Source organism: Aethalodelphis obliquidens, unplaced genomic scaffold, assembly GCF_003676395.1.
Source record: "Aethalodelphis obliquidens isolate GAN/ISIS:26980383/991018 unplaced genomic scaffold, ASM367639v1 scaffold24, whole genome shotgun sequence".
NCBI lineage: Eukaryota > Metazoa > Chordata > Mammalia > Artiodactyla > Delphinidae > Aethalodelphis > Aethalodelphis obliquidens.
Window position 1 is genome coordinate 21,283,693 of NW_020837968.1, and position 16,870 is coordinate 21,300,562.

General features: G+C 43.3%; 1 protein-coding gene across 1 annotated transcript in view; it reads right to left on the reverse strand.

Moving 5' to 3' along the window:
* The window catches only part of KIF26B (kinesin family member 26B), a 499,134-nt gene that overhangs the window by 74,932 nt on the left and 407,332 nt on the right, over positions 1–16,870 (reverse strand). Inside the window, exons 8-9 of the mRNA XM_027122401.1 lie at positions 16,240–16,502; positions 13,272–13,455 (exon numbers count right to left, since the gene is read on the reverse strand). Of these exons, the coding sequence (XP_026978202.1) occupies positions 13,272–13,455; positions 16,240–16,502 (447 nt within the window). The remainder of the gene's footprint in view (positions 1–13,271; positions 13,456–16,239; positions 16,503–16,870) is intronic.

The window sequence follows — 16,870 nt, forward strand, 5'->3', positions numbered from 1 at the left end:
AAGATAAGCCACAGACTGGGAGAAAGTATTTGCAAGTCATATATCTGATAAAGGACTAATAACCAGAGTACATAAAGAACTCTCAAAACTTAACTGTAAGACAAAAAACAATTTTAAAAAGGGCAAAAGACACCTCACCAAAGATTTATGGATTTCAAATGAGGACATGAAAAGATGCTAAACATCACTGGTCATTAATGAAATGCAAATTAAAACCACAGTGAGATACGACTTCATATCTATCATATAAAAGGCTAAAATTGAAAAGACTGGCCATACTAAGTGTTGGTGAGGATGTGGAGGAACTGGAATGCTCATGTACTGCTAGTGGGAATATAAAATGGTGTGGTCATCTTGGGGAACAGGTTGGCAGTTTCTTAAAAAGTTATAAATTCATGTATGGTCCAACTATTCCAGTTTGTCTAGGTATTCACCCCAAAGAAAAGGAAATATATGTCCATATAAAGATTTGTACATGAATGGGTATGGTACTTTTATTTGTAATACCCAAATTGGAAATAAAACAAACGTCCATCAGCACATGAATAGACAGGCAAACTGTGGTCATCCAGACAATGGATTACTACTTAGAAATATAAATAAATGAACTATTGATACATGCAACAAAGTAAATCTCAAAATAATTACACTAAGTGAAAGAAGCTACTCAAAATAGTACAGACTGTGTGATAGAATTCCATTTATATAAAATTCTAGGAAATGCAAACTAATGTATAGGAACTGAAGCCGAGTTCAGTGGTGGTTACCTGGGTATGGGGAGCGGGAAGGAAAAGGAGCTAGAGGGAGTGATTTCAAAAGGTCCCAAAGAAACTTTTGGGGGTGATGAATATGTTCAACATCTTGATTGCATGGGTATATACATATGACAAAACTTATCAAATTATATACTTTAAGTATGTGTGGATTATTGTATCTACAGTATATCTCATTAAAGCTATTAAAAAAAAAAAAAAGGAAATATGCCCAAGATCATGGTAGAGCTAGAATTCAAACCTTTAAGACATATACTCCTCATCCTACACCATGTGGTCTCAGCCAGTTCTGGGGACAGCAGGAGCTACGAGCTGCCTTTTTGTCCTAAGCCCCACTGGCCCAGGGGAGTGTGGCCCTCAGCACATCACCCGAGCTCCTGGATCATCTCCCTTTCCTGCCCCCAATCCCCAGGCAGCAGCAGACTCCTACTTCTCAGGCCTCTGGATTCCTACCTTTCCAGGGTGACCCAGCCCACACCATCAGAACTGGCCCACCTCCTATTGCTCTAGGACAGCCACTATTCCCTCTGCTTTCTACTCTGCATGGAAGGAAAACAGCAAAGGTAGAAATGGTGACTTCCCAAAGCTGTTGGAGAAGCCAGGTCACCTGGGACAAGGTGGAAAAGGGGTTGGCTGAGAAGGCTGATGCAGGGCGTGGGATGAGGGTGTGTCTGGGTTCTGCTGGGTGTGCAAGGCGCATGCGGGCAGTGTCTGGAAGCTCACACATCTGCAGGCAGAGTCCACAGGACAGTGCTGATGCAGGAGAGCAAGGAAAATGTCTGGGAAACACTGTCCTGAGCCCAACCTTGTCTCTCTGCCCATCCCACCCTCAACTTCCACATCAAGTACTGAGAAAAACAGTGACAAAGGTTTAAAGAAAGCACAACATTTCATTGCAGGCCCTCCGACCACAATGCTATGAGATTAGATATCAATTACAGGAAAAAGATATGTAAAAAGTACAAACACATGGAGGCTAAACAATACACTACTAAATAACCAGAGATCACTGAAGAAATAAAAAAAATACCTAGAAACAAATGACAATGAAAACACGACGACTCAAAAGCTACGGGATGCAGCAAAAGCAGTTCTAAGAGGGACGTTTATAGCAATATAATCCTACCTCAAGAAACGAAACATCTCAAATAAACAACCTAACCTTACACCTAAAGCAATCACAGAAAGAAGAACAAAGAAACCCCAAAGTTAGTAGAAGGAAAGAAATCATAAAGATCAGATCAGAAATAAGTGAAAAAGAAATGAAGGAAACGACAGCAAAGATCAATAAAACTAAAAGCTGGTTCTCTGAGAAGATAAACAAAATTGTTAAACCGTCACCCAGACTCATCACAAATAAAAGGGAGAAGACTCAAATCAATAGAATTAGAAATGTAAAAGGAGGAGTAACAACTGACACTGAAGAAATAGAAAGGATCGTGAGAGATTACTGTAAGCAACTATATGCAAATTCTTAGAAAAGCACAACCTTCTGAGACTGTGCCAGGAAAAAATAGAAAATATAAACAGACCAATCACAAGCACTGAAATTGAAACTGTGATTAAAAATCTTCCAAGAAACAAAAGCCCAGGACCAGATGGCTTCACAGGTGAATTCTATCAAACATATAGAGAAGAGCTAACACCTATCCTTCTCAAACTCTTCCAAAATATAGCAGAGGGAGGAACACTCCCAAACTCATTCTACGAGGCCACCATCACTCTGATACCAAAACCAGACAAGGATGTCACAAAGAAAGAAAACTACAGGCCAATATCACTGATGGACAAAGATGCAAAAATGCTCAACAAAATACTAGCCAACAGAATCCAACAGCATATTAAAAGGATCATACACCATGATCAAGTGGGGTTTATCCCAGGAATGCAAGGATTCTTCAATATACGCAAATCAATCAATGTGATACACCATATTAACAAATTGAAGGAGAAAAACCATATGATCATCTCAGTAGATGAAGAGAAAGCTGTTGAAAAACTTCAACACCCATTTATGACAAAAACCTTCCAGAAAGTAGGCACAGAGGGAACTTACCTCAACATAATAAAGGCCATATATGACAAACGCTCAGCCAACATCATTCTCAATGGTGAAAAACTGAAACCATTTCCTCTAAGATCAGGAAGAAGACAAGGTTGTCCACTCTCACCACTATTATTGCACAGAGCTTTGGAAGATTTAGCCACAGCAGAGAAGAAAAAGAAATAAAAGGAATCCAAATTGGAAAAGAGGAAGTAAAGCTGTCACTCTTTGCAGATGATATGATAGTATACATAGAGAATCCTAAAGATGCTACCAGAAAACTACTAGAGGTAATCAATGAATGTGGTAAAGTAGAAGGATACAAAATTAATGTATAGAAATCTCTTTCATTCCTATACACTAATGATAACACATTTGAAAGAGAAATTGAGGAAACACTCCCATTTACCATTGCAACAAAAAGAATAAAATACCTAGGAATAAACCTACCTAAGGAGATGAAAGACCTGTATGCAGAAAGCTATAAGACACTGATGAAAGAAATTAAAGATGATACAAACAGATGGAGAGATATACCATGTTCTTGGATTGGAGGAATCAACATTGTGAAAATGATTATACTACCCAAAGCAATCTACAGATTCAATGCAATCCCTCTCAAACTACCAATGGCATTTTTCATAGACCTAGAACAAAAAATTTCAAAATCTGTATAGAAACACAAAAGACCTGAAGAGCCAAAGCAATCTTGAGAAAGAAAAACGGAGCTGGAGTAATCAGGCTCCTGGGCTTCAGACTATCCTATAAAGCTATAGTAATCAAGACAGTATGGTACTGGCACAAAAACAGAAATATAGATCAGTGGAACAGGATAGAAAGCACAGAGATAAATCCACACACATATGGTCACCTTACCTTTGATAAAGGAGGCAAGAATATACAGTGGAGAAAAGACAGTCTCTTCAATAAGTGGTGCTGGGAAAATTGGACAGCTATATTTAAAAGAATGAAATTAGAACACTCCCTAACACCATACACAAAAATAAACTCAAAATGGATTAAAGACCTAAATGTAAGGCCAGACACTATCAAACTCTTAGAGGAAAACATAGGAAGAACACTCTATGACATAAATCACAGCAAGATCCTTTTTGACCCACCTCCTAGAGAAATGGAAATAAAAACAAAAATAAATAAAGAGCAGAAAGAGAAAAACAAATATCGTATATTAATGCATATATGTCGAATCCAGAAAAATGGTACAGGTACCGGTTTGAAAGGCAGAAATAGAGACACAGATGTAGAGAACACACATATGGACACCAAGGGGGGAAAGTGGGTGTGGAAGGGCGATGGTGGTGGGATGAATTAGGAGATTGGGATTGACATATATACACTAATATGTATAAAATAGATAACTAATACAAACCTGCTCTATAAAAAATAAATAAAATGCAAGAAAAATTCAAGGAAAATATAGCAAGGAAAAGAGAACATACACAAGATGAAAAGACAATCCTCCGAATGGGAGAAAATATTTGCAAATGAAGCAACTGAGAAAGGATTAATCTCCAAAATTTACAAGCAGCTCATGCAGCTTAATAACAAAAAAACAAAAAACCCAATCCAAAAATGGGCAGAAGACCTAAATAGACATTGTTCCAAAGAAGATATACAGACTGCCAACAAATACATGAAAGGATGCTCAACATCACTAATCATTAGAGAAATGCAGATCAAAACTACAGTGAGGTATTACCTCACACCAGTCAGAACGGCCATCATCAAAAAATCTAGAAACAATAAATGCTGGAGAGGGTGCGGAGAAAAGGGAACCCTCTTGCACTGTTGGTGGGAATGTAAATTGATACAGCCACTATGGAGAACAGTATGGAGGTTCCTTAAAAATCTAAAAATAGGGCTTCCCTGGTGGCGCAGTGGTTGAGAATCTGCCTGCCGATGCAGCAGTCCGGGAAGATCCCACATGCCGCGGAGCGGCTGGGCCCGTGAGCCATGGCCGCTGAGCCTGCGCGTCCGGAGCCTGTGCTCTGCAACGGGAGAGGCCACAACAGTGAGAGGCCCGCGTACTGCAAAAAAAAAAAAAAAAACCTAAAAATAGAACTACCATACGACCCAGCAATCCCACTACTGGGCATATACCTAGAGAAAATCATAATTCAAAAAGAGACACATACCACAATGTTCACTGCAGCACTATTTACAATAGCTAGGACATGGAACCATCCTAAATGTCCATGGACAGATGAACGGATAAAGAAGATGTGGCCCATATATACAATGGAATATTACTCAGCGATAAAAGAAACAAAATTGAGTTATTTGTAGTGAGGTGGATGGACCTAGAGTCTGTCATACAGAGTGAAGTAAGTCAGAAAGAGAAAAACAAATACCATATGCTAACACATATATATGGAGTCTAAAAAAAAAAGTTTATGAAGAACCTAGGGGCAGGACAGGAATAAAGATGCAGATCTACATCTGAATCCTCAAGAATGGACTTGAGGACATGAGGAAGGGGAAGGGTAAGCTGGGACGAAGTGAGAGAGTGGCATGGACATATATACACTACCAAATGTAAAATAGATAGCTAGTGGGAAGCAGCCGCATAGCACAGGGAGATCAGCTCCGTGCTTTGTGACCACCTAGAGAGGTGGTATAGGGAGGGTGGGAGGGAGACGCAAGAGGGAGGAGATATGGGGATATATGTATATGTATAGCTGATTCACTTTGTTATAAAGCAGAAACTAACACACCATTGTAAAGCATTATACTCCAATAAAGATGTTAAAAAAATAAATAAGTAAAATTAATTTTTTTTAAATCCTTAAAAGGAAAGACATAATATGTTACTTCTCTTTTATCCCATTTTGTATCATGCAAGATCAGTCCACGGCAGTGTGCAAGGGAAATAGTTATTTTTAAAGCAAACTGTCATCTGTTTTGCAACCTAATTATATAGACAGGAGAGGCTCAGATATTTCATTCGCTCCACAGATTAAAGGGCAAAGACAGGGACCAATCTGGACTTTCAGTAGTCCATTTGATGTAATGGAATAAAATGCATAATGTGCATGTAGTAAAACAGAACACAGAGAACAAAAGGCACAGTTTAGACTGTGCTGAAGAATAATATTTTAAAATACCTATAATGATACCTGCATGAGTCACAATGAGAGTCACATTTTTAACAATGGAAAATCAACTTTGCTCTATATCCACTGGAGCTTCAGTAGTCACCGAATTCTGAACTTCACACATGGTGCTAAATCTGAAATGGTACAAAGTGAGTGAGCACAGGCCACCTGCTATGACCATGAATTTCCATTACTGCAGGTGGCTGGAGAGAAAGAAGTTCTAGAATCAATGAACAAAATAGGTGATAATTAATGGCAGGTAAGAAGCAGGTTCCTCATGGACTTTTCAGATTTCTGAGGTTACAGCTTCAAGGTTTAGAACATAACCCAGTCTGCCTTGAGACTATTTATATTTGAATATGTATATTTCAAGTCTAGACTTTGACCAAATGAAATTACCCACATGCCTTACTCTCCCACAGGAAACAATATACTAATTCACTCCTGAGTGACTCTCCCAGCTCATGTTCATGGTGCCAGGAAATGCTAAATTCTCCTAAAATCACTTAATTCCTACAATGATCCTGTAGTGCAAGCATTGGCACTCTTTTACACAGATGAGGAAACTGAGGTTCACAGATGCTAAATAAATCACTTAAGATCTCATAGAAAACAGATGCTGAATCTAAGACAAAAATCCAGAGCTAACTATAAAGCATGTAGAAACTCTTTTAACTCACTTTCCTATAACTTAGTGGTTCCCAAACTTTGCTGCATATCAGAATCACCGTGGAATCTTTAGAAAATACGGATGCCTGGCTCCCACTCCCAGGCTTTCTAATGTAATTGGTCTGGAGTAAGACACAGGCACTGGGGTTAGCTGAAAAATCTCCCCAGGTGATTCTCTTGTGCAGCAAAGTTTGGGAACCATGGTCTTGCCACTTGGCCAGGTTAACCAAGGCCCTCCGTCAGCTGTGTCAGGCATGCTGCCTGATGCCCACAGCACGTTGTACGCTTGTGAGGTGTGCTGGCTGTTCCCAGTTTGTCTATGCACTTTTGCACCAAAAACATGAGCTGTACACTTATCAACAGGCCAGCTGGGTTTCCTCCTAAACCTAATTATGCCACTTGTACTTGATACTATAAATAAAAATATAATCAAGTATTATGTAAACCAATAAAATATGATTATGTAAAGAGAGCTAATATTTCTTAAAAAAAAACCTGAAATCAATGCTTTGGAAAGATGTGATTCAAATGAGTTAATTTTTGAAAAAAAGATGCTGAATCAGGTGTGAATGAGAAATTACAGAGTAGAAAAAATTTTAAGAATCTAGGGAAAGTCTATACCCAGTTAGCTGCACAAGTGTCTCTTAAGTTCTTCCATCGCTCAGAAGAAATTGAAAGCAAAAACCAGACTATTATTAATATGAATGTGGTTTATAAAAGTCAGAATCTGAAGCTGAAAACTCATCTCAAAGAGAAAGCCATGGCCCTGTATCAGAATACGGATGAATAAACACACAATTGTATGTTTTAAGCTGAAAATGTTTTATGACATGAATGTATCCTTTTATACGGTTTCCCTTTTTTTTTTTTTTTTTTGCAGTACGCGGGCCTCTCCCTGCTGTGGCCTCTCCCATTGCGAAGCATAGGCTCCGGACACGCAGGCTCAGCAGTCATGGCTCACGGGCCCAGCTGCTCTGCGGCATGTGGGATCTTCCTGGACCGGGGCACGAACCCGCATTCCCTGCATCAGCAGGTGGACTCTCAACCACTGCGCCACCAGGGAAGCCCGATTTCCCTTTTTAACTTAACTTTCTCGTTAACTGATAACTCCTTCTGACCGTGTTGTATAACAGGGCTGTGAACTCACACCACCTGCTTACCCAAAAAGTAATTGAATGGTCGCTCTCTTTCTGAAACAGCTGCAACTACGTAATGGAGAAATTCACTCACTGTTTAACATACAGCACACATTTCACGTGGTGTGACATGTAAGGTCTGATGTGCAGGCACACCTCTAGGCTGTGGAGGACAGGGGGCCAGATGACAGGGGACCCTGTCCTCAGGGAGCCTGTAGTCTGATGGGCCTTAGAAAGCCCAGAATGACTGAGATATAAGGTGAGTAAGGCAGTGGCTTCACATCCCCCAAACTGCTATGGGACTTAAAGGAGAAAGATATTCCACAGAGGGGAGAATCTGAAAGACTTATGGGGAGGCAGCTCAAGGGGGTAGTAGGGTACAGACAAGGTTTTTTATTGTTGACGTTATTGTTCCTTCCTTTCCCTTCCTTCCAAGATGAGACAGCCCTGACTTCAGTGGTAGGAGAGACTGAAAATAAAAGCACAAAAAGACGACTGATGGGGTCTCAATTGGAAGTAAGGTACAGACAAGGTTTTTTATTGTTGACGTTATTGTTTCTTCCTTTCCCTTCCTTCCAAGATGAGACAGCCCTGACTTCAGTGGTAGGAGAGACTGAAAATAAAAGCACAAAAAGACGATTGATGGAGTCCCAATTGGTGGGGTCCCAGAAGAGGCAGAAGGGGAAAGGATAAGGAAGGCAAGGAGATGGGAGGAAGCAGACCTATGGGAAAGGAGTGGGGGAAAATGAGGTACAGGGACAAGGAGGTTTGATGCTAAGAGGACAGAAGCTGAGGTCATAGCCAGACTGACTTTCTTCTCCTTAAACAGGAAGCTGGTTATCTGCTGAAAGAGGTAGAGCAGGGGTCTCAGGCTTCAAGAGGAGGTTAGGAACTGCTGCTCTGATGCAGGTGGTGGGAAGGCCATGAGAGACCACTGTGGGAATTCCACACTGCACGGTTTGGAAAATTGTCTCCTGGCCAAATATTTTAAAAATTGTATTACAAAAATCTAAAAACATCAAACTGTCATTTCACCGTTGACCAAGGGGAACATGAGAGCCCTAAAGTAGCCCCGCCATGTGTGGCCATCCTCGCTGCACAGGGCTTTGCAATGCGGGACAGCAGAGGCCCGGTTCTGCACCATTTAGAAGCAATGCTGCTTCCTAGATCCCTTTTCCTACATCTACCACCCAAATAATGGATCTCTAGAGTCCTAAGGACAGCACAGCCCTGGATAGGGCATCAGCTGATTCAAGCCACTCCAAGATATAGGAAAGAGGGGTTTGGTGGTCAAAAGAAAACCAAGATAAGACTTGTAAACAGATGAGTGCAGGCAGAGATGAATGTCCACGTCCTCACACGGCGGTTCAGGTGCACACACACAGATGGATGCCCGGGTGCTGGTACACAGGTGCACACACAGCCAGCCCAGTCCGCACTTGGCCTCTACACTTCCCCTGGAGGCAATAACGTGAATGAACAAATCAGAGAGAGTGTCATTCTTAGTCCTGGGCAATAGCTGCTTGCAAGCTTAGATGACTCATCAAAGTGAGGCTTTTAAAAACCATCTTAATCAACAGGACTTGGAAAATTCTGTATTGTGAACGTATTCCACTGAAGTATCACTCGTAGCATCTGGCTTTGGACTCCTAATTCACTCAGCTTTATAAGGAGCACCTCCTGACTGTCATGGTTTTAGGGTCCCTTCCCCATTGCTGCAATTCCCAAGGGGAATCTCAAGCCTTTACAGACATAGCTTTGCAAAGCAGGGGAAGGCTCCACGACAGGTGAAGAATCAGCCCCATTAACGCTCCAAAGATGTTTAAAGCAGGGAATATTTTAAGCTTAACCCAGCGCTATCTGCAAAGCAGTGATACATCCACACAGAATTTTCTTTTCTACCTTGCCTGGACATGTTGTAAACATTTTTGTCTGTCCACTTATATGTGCATATGTGTATGTACGTGTGTGTTTATAAAATGCATATATGTGTATAAGCTCCAGGTGCCCACATACACATGGTGTGTTTAGTTCTTGCAGCAGAGATCTCTGAATCCAGCATCTTCACTGGCCTCTGATGGCCAGTTACCAGCAGCTCGCTCTGCTCTGTTTCCCTGCAGGAGGACTAATTAATAAACTTTTCCTTAATGGAGTTCTGGCTGCCAGGTCCGCAGGGATTATTGCTTATATATAAGTAAACAAAATTTCCGTCTTAAACAACACTCCAAATCTCCTCATTATATTTTAAACAGATATAAAGGCACTGAGTCAAGCAAGCCGTGGGCTAGGAGGCTGTGTGCATTCTGGCCTGGATTCCCTTCCTCACTGGAAGCCAGGTACTGTAGCAGGCAGGTGATGCCCCCCAGGTCCTTTGGGGCTAACACCCACATCAGCCTGGATGCCTGCCTTTTCTTTGTTCTCATCTACAGATACGTTAGAAAGTACCTCACTAGGTTTTGGAGGCCATTAATAGCATCTGCCTTGTCTTTTAACCTGAACTTATTATTTAAAAGCCATTCACTTTCACAATTTATAAATAGGAAGAAAATGAATTTGATGTTAAATATTTAATAAGTGCCCAAGATTTGTTAGGTGAGGACTTGGGTAGATTGTTGGGTTTAGGGAATGTCCCAGTCTACACTTTTGTGGAAGCTATACGTTAAGTTCTTATAGTTGAAATAATTTAATTGTTTCTTTGTTTTCAAGATTCCTCTCTACTTTCAGATTCCAAATTGAAAGCAGAACCATGAAAGAAAGTGAAAACCTGAAAGCAAGTTGTTTTAACTTGGTTAGAAACCTAGAGGGAGGGATTATCCTTCCCTCCTGAGCTTTTCTGCTCAGAGCCATTTGGAAGCCATTTGGCTCCAGGATCAGATCTTTTGCAAGTCACCCTTTACTGAGAGTACAAGAATTCACTGCAGGCTTTGATTATGATTATGATTGGTAGCTTAAAAGAATAAAATAAACATTTTTCAGATTCCCACATTCATGCTGCTAAGACATAACTCAGAAAAATCAGTGAGGGCAGGATTTAAAGCCAGCTCCCAGATCGTTAGGAGAACTGTGGATCAAATTCTGTACAGGGCTTCCCTGGTGGCGCAGTGGTTGAGAGTCTGCCTGCTGACGCAGGGGACGCGGGTTCGTGCCGCGGTCCGGGAAGATCCCACATGCCGCGGAGCGGCTGGGCCCGTGAGCCATGACCGCTGAGCCTGCGCGTCCGGAGCCCGTGCTCCGCAACGGGAGAGGCCACAACAGTGAGAGGCCCGCGTACCGCAAAAAAAAAAAAATTCTGTTACAGATTTTAAAGGTCTGGATCATTTCATCCCTATCCTAATCTCTTGCTTCCTTCTTTAAGCAATTTATTCTAAACGGGAGTGCTGTACGTGACGCGAGCCCTTCATTGAGAATCAACCTCCCCTGAAAGACTCGCATTCAATATATTTTGCTCATCCCCAGTCAGACCTCGATCACCATCACTGGTTGTCAAGAGCGATCTGATCTGCGGATGGTACGTCTCCCTGGGTGCAAGTGATGGCCAGTACCTCTTGATTCCTGGGCAGCAGTCAGTGCAGGTAGCCAAGGAGGCGGGTCTGAGACTGCATTAGGGGAACTCTGGCCCCAGCGAGGATATCTGGTGAGATTTTAGTCCTGGGAGTAGGGGTAAGGGTGCATCTCTGGGCCCAGTCAAAACGAAAGGAGCAGGCGGCAAGCAATGTAAGTGAATGACTGGTCCATGTAGCAACATGGATGCATGTCAAATGCGTTATGTTCAATGAAAGAAGCCAGACACTGAAGGGCCACATATAGACCACATGATTCCATTTACATGTTGTTCTGGACGAAGGCAAGGTTATAAGGGCAAAAATCTGATCAGTGGTTGCCAAGGGCTAGGAAGGGGACTGACGAGTAAGGCAAGAAGGACTTTTCTGTAGCCATGGCTTTGTTCTATATCTTGATAGTGGTGGTGGGTACACAACTGAACAGATTTGCCAAAATTCATTTAACAACACATAAAAAGGGTAAGTTTGACTGAATTTAAATTATACCTCATAAACCTGAACTAAATAACAACAACTAAGGAGTAGGAACAATAACAGAAGACTGGGCCAGCAAAGGCATCGAGATGGGGGGAGGAGGGAGCTTCCACTTCCCCCATGCGGAAGGGGGGAACAGAAGCCCCCAAGAGCTATCTCCAGGAAAACCGGTTTCCAAGTCTTTGGGCAACAAGGACCCCAAATTGGGGAGCCCATCCAAAGGTCCCAGTCGCATGTCTTAATTCCAGGCTCCATCTGGAATTAGGTTAGTCGATTGCCTCCCATTAGGCAATTAGCTGCACAACTTCTAGGCACCAGGCTTAGTCTCCTAACTCAGGGTTTTTGTTTGTTTTTCGGGCATTCAGTGCCCTTGAGGCAATCATTTGGAGAGCACTGGGGGGCAGCTGCCTACGTTTTGAAAGCCCTGTAGAAGTGGACAGAGAGAGACTCTGGAAGCTGCTGCCCAGCCAGCCCAGCCCTGTGGCCCACACTTGCTTTAGAAAAGCCCAGTGAGGTCCACCGACTACTTTGCCCACTGCCCAGGATCCCACCTGAGACACTCAGCTAAGTGCTGGTGCTCAGCTCCTGAGCATAGAGTATATACTACTTGGCAGACAAAGGATGGAGCATTACACCGAGGTCGGTGCCAGCTTTGAAAACAGCCAAGAGCGGACCGTATAAGCATTGATTCGGGTTCCCGGAGGCGCAGCTGCTCACAGAGCATGCCCTGGGCATAGGTGTTTACAGAGAAATGTCACAGTTGGGCATTACCTGAGGCAGGGAGGCAGCCAGAATCTGGTTCGTTATTCAGAAGTCTGATTTATAGACTATTTAAAAGACATGGTTTTGTTTCTTTCTGGTCCATATAGTGGCTTCAAGCTACTGATTAGTAACATTGCCAGGGTGCTTTGGTAGATACATGTTGGTCTTTTATGATGAGCACCTTTAAGGTTTTTGAACAAAAACATACTATGAAGCAGCCATTTTTCTTTTTAAAATTTGTTCTCTCACGTTCCCATGGCAATTACATCTGTAGATCATCTTTACCGAGTGAGCCCTTTCCCCTGCGTTGTTCGAAAGCAAACATCAGCCCAGACTACACAATGGTCTTGAATGACAGACACATCGGTGCACCCCACACTGGTCAGATCGTACTACATTTTAAAAGGTCACAGCTGGGCTTCCCTAGTGGTGCGGTGGTTGGGAGTCCGCCTGCCGATACAGGGGACATGGGTTCGTGCCCCGATCCGGGAAGATCCCACATGCCGTGGAGCGGCTGGGCCCGTGAGCCATGGTCGCTGAGCCTGCGCGTCCGGAGCCTGTGCTCCGCAGCGGGAGAGGCCACAACAGCGAGAGGCCCGCGTACCGCAAAATAGAAAACAAAACAAAAAAAACCCAAAACAACAAACAAACAAACAAGAAAAAGGTCACAGCTGCCCTCGAGGAGAGGCTTCTCTCCAGGGAGGGCCAAGGAGGCTCGAGGGCAGAGGCCGACTTACTCCCCCCCTTGCCGCTCTTCTCCATGCGGTACTGGTAGATGTGCAGCGTGAAGAGCATGTGGGAGTTGCGGAGGTCGTCCTCGTTGCAGTCCTGCTGGCTGCCCCGCCGGGAGGTTATGGCAGCATCCAGGAAGAAGGCGGCCTTCTCCGCAGTGGGCGCCCGCAGCTCACTCTGGTTCTGCAGCTGGAAGACACAAGGGAAGGACTGAAGCTGCAGGCGGGCGGTTTGCCTGCCACTCGGGCCTGGCCGTCCGTTCCGCATTCTTGAAGGCTGGACGTCCTTCTGGAACCAGGGCCTCTATCCATGTGCAATTCTCAGCTTAATTTATTCATATCTGAAAAGTAACACTGAGCAGGCTTATTGGATGAAACATATTTTCACCCATTTTACAACTGAAGTAGAATCTGTAAGTATCAGGTGTGAAAAGCAAATGGTTGTATCTGGGTGATCCACGGGGGCAGGTGTCCCACCCTGACCTCTGCAGAGGCCAGCAAACCAACATCCTGGGCAATCCATGTACCTAAGAAAACATGAAGGATGTGACCACATCTTGATTTCAAAGATTAGAGCGTTTAGAAGCACGTGGGTTGCAAAGTGTGATTTTAGTTCAGATAGTGCTGGTATCACAAAGAAGTGAAAAAACTTAGCTTTAACTCAATTCTCAATTTTTCCAGCTATTTAATTAGAGCCAATTTTAGGCCACATTTACTAGCATAGTTATAAATAAGAAGTAAGTGTAAAAGACATAAGAAGTAAGTGTAAAAGACATATGAAAACACCCAAGATACTTGAACGTCTCATCTATATCATTTAAGGGCTATCTATTTTATCTTTAGTTGCTAAATTCATGTTCATGGCGTACTCATTAATTCATTAAAGAAGCACTGTGGGCAACGTGTCTAAATCCTATGAGATGCCTTGGTAATTATAGTAAACCTTACTCAGGGCCATATTATCAGCATTTGACCAGCACTCCTCCACTGGGGGTGGGAGGGAAGAAAAGTAAACTAGTACTTCTGATCTATTCAAAGGAATGATTTGCGGTATGTGCCTTAGGGTCAAATGTTGACAGTCTTCTATTCTGACTCTAACTGTGTCTATAATTCTGAATCATGAGAGTCGATATCTGGAACCTGAGGCCATCAAAATCCTCAACCTTCAGAGAGGTTCTGTGGTGCTCGTTGTTTTATACTTACTATCGCAGAAAAGATAACCCAAAGAATGTTTAAGATTCTTCAACAAGAAGGTAAAGAGGATGTTGGTCCCTTCCTCTTTTTCTTAATCTTCAGTTAACCAGAGCTTTCACCTCTGTGGAACTTCATTAATGGAGTTATAAAAGTGAATGGCGGTTATAGCATATTTGAATGTCTAAGTAATGCTTGGAGTGGGAGCAGTGGGTAGGGTGACACTGATTCCATCACAGGTGCTTAGAAATGCGCATTTGAGGGCTCTATCCCAGGCCTATTGAATCAGAAATTCTAGAGGTGGAGCCCAGCAGTCTGTGTTTTAACAGGTCTTCCAGGTGACTCTGATGAAGACTGAAGTTTGAGAGCCACTGGATGAATGTCTGTATGACCACTTAGTTTGCATTCTAATTAGGTTTCATATCCAAACGGTATCTGATGCATCTGTTAAAACTATGAAGAGCCAATTTTAGTCAGACATGGTAAGGACCTTTGGGAGTTGCTGAGAACTAACCGGGCAATCACAATCGACAGTCAGGAGAAACATCTAAGAGGGCTTCCTGGAAGAAGAGCCAACTAGCTGATACCCAACAAATAAGGAGTTAGCCAGATGAAGAGCGAGAGGAAAGGAGTCAGCAGCCTTCTGTGCACAGGGAACAGGATGTTCAAAGGCCCAGAGTGAAAAGAGGGAGGATGGTTGGTGCCTTCGAGCCTTGCTACTGAAAGTGTGGTCAGTCATTGGGAAGTTCGTCAGAAATGCGTCATCAGAGGCCCAATCCCAGACCTACGGAAGCAGAATCTGCATTTTAACAAGATCACCAGTGCTTCTTATGCACACTGAAGTTTGAGGGGCACTGCTTCCTTAGGGGACCTAAATGTAATTTAAGAGGAGTGGCAGGAGGGAGGGGAGTGGTAGCAGGTGATGCTGGAAGGTTGTGTAGGGCCTCTTGCGAACCACGAGGATTCATAATGGAAGTGGAAGGATCTGAGGTGCTCTAAGCAGGGGAGGAACATGGCCAGGTATGAGTAGATGGGTGTAACAGAGTGGGTATCCTCACCCGAGAAAACAGTCGCATCTGGGGTGAGGCAGGTACTTATCAAAATGAACACCTATTTAAAAAGGTGGCATCTGATAAAACTAGAAAATAGAGCCTGTAGCTAACGACTGGAAAACCTGATTATTCTGGATATGAACCAGGGTCCTCCCAGGTCATTCCCACCTCTACTGTCAAACAGCGAGGGAGAAACACTCCCAACAGGCATGACATCCTGAAAAGGCGAACTGGAACTTCTCTTGGCTTCCATGGTTCCAGCAATTATATCATGGTTCCAATTAGAAAGTGGTTATTAGTTTTTCCTACAGCACTACTAGTCCAGCTGTAAACCAGTGCCAGAAACACAGTTTATAGAGCCATAAACAGCCCCAGTGATGGCTGGAGCTGTTTGTGCAAAGCAGTAAACATTTCCGCTTGTCGCTAAACAAAAGAAAGATGGTATTTTCTTTTTTGTTTTGAAAGGGGCGTAAAGAAAGTGAATTCAATTTCCCCCCAGTGCTACAACAACTGTGGTTCCTGTTCATTGTCAATTAGATTCAAGGTACAAATATTTAGGTTGGGCGAGCAGCTGCCCTGCAGCTGCAGGCCATAAAGTTCCAGTCCACTTTAAAGTAAACACTTGCAAGCCTCCCCCGGTTGTATGTTGAGTGAGTCACAAGGTGAACTGCCCCAGCCGCCAAGGTAGGGATGAGCCGCCTTGGAGCCAGCCAAGCCCCAGAGGCAATCACCTGCGTGCCACAGATGGGGTCCTCGCACAGGTACACGCCCGGAGACTGGCCGTCCTGCAGGCTGCCCGTGGCCACCTCCGACAGCAGGTCCCGAAGGTTCTCTTCTTTGCCCCACACCTCCACGGCTGAGATCCGCACTGAGAAACGGGCTCCGGTCTTTTCTTTCCGTTCATTTATCAGCTTGAAGAGCCAAGAGATGGCACAGGGGATGATGCCAAGGTTCTGCATGGAATCGTCTTTTCCAATCATGGTGTAGGATTTTCCTGGGAGAGCGAGGAAGGAAAGAAAAGCAGCTTGAGTGTCCAGGCATCATTCTATAGTCTCAAGATAGATGCCAAGGATGCAGAAGAAAGGCATGGGGAGTGGGGAATGGGAAGAGAGGAAAGGAGAAGGTGAGAGAAATATTAAACATTTGACATTTCCAAGTACTACTGATGGAATAGCTATAATAAAGAATGTGAGAACCCCGACTAATGACAAGATTAAACCACAGTTGACCTTGAGGAGAGGATCTCAAACATTACAAGCTATCCAGTTTCCGTACTGTTTTTCTCATGGTGGGAAGGCAGAAGTCTTTCATCCCTGATATGGTTCTTTTTATCACCACCCCACAGATTCACTCCACATACTT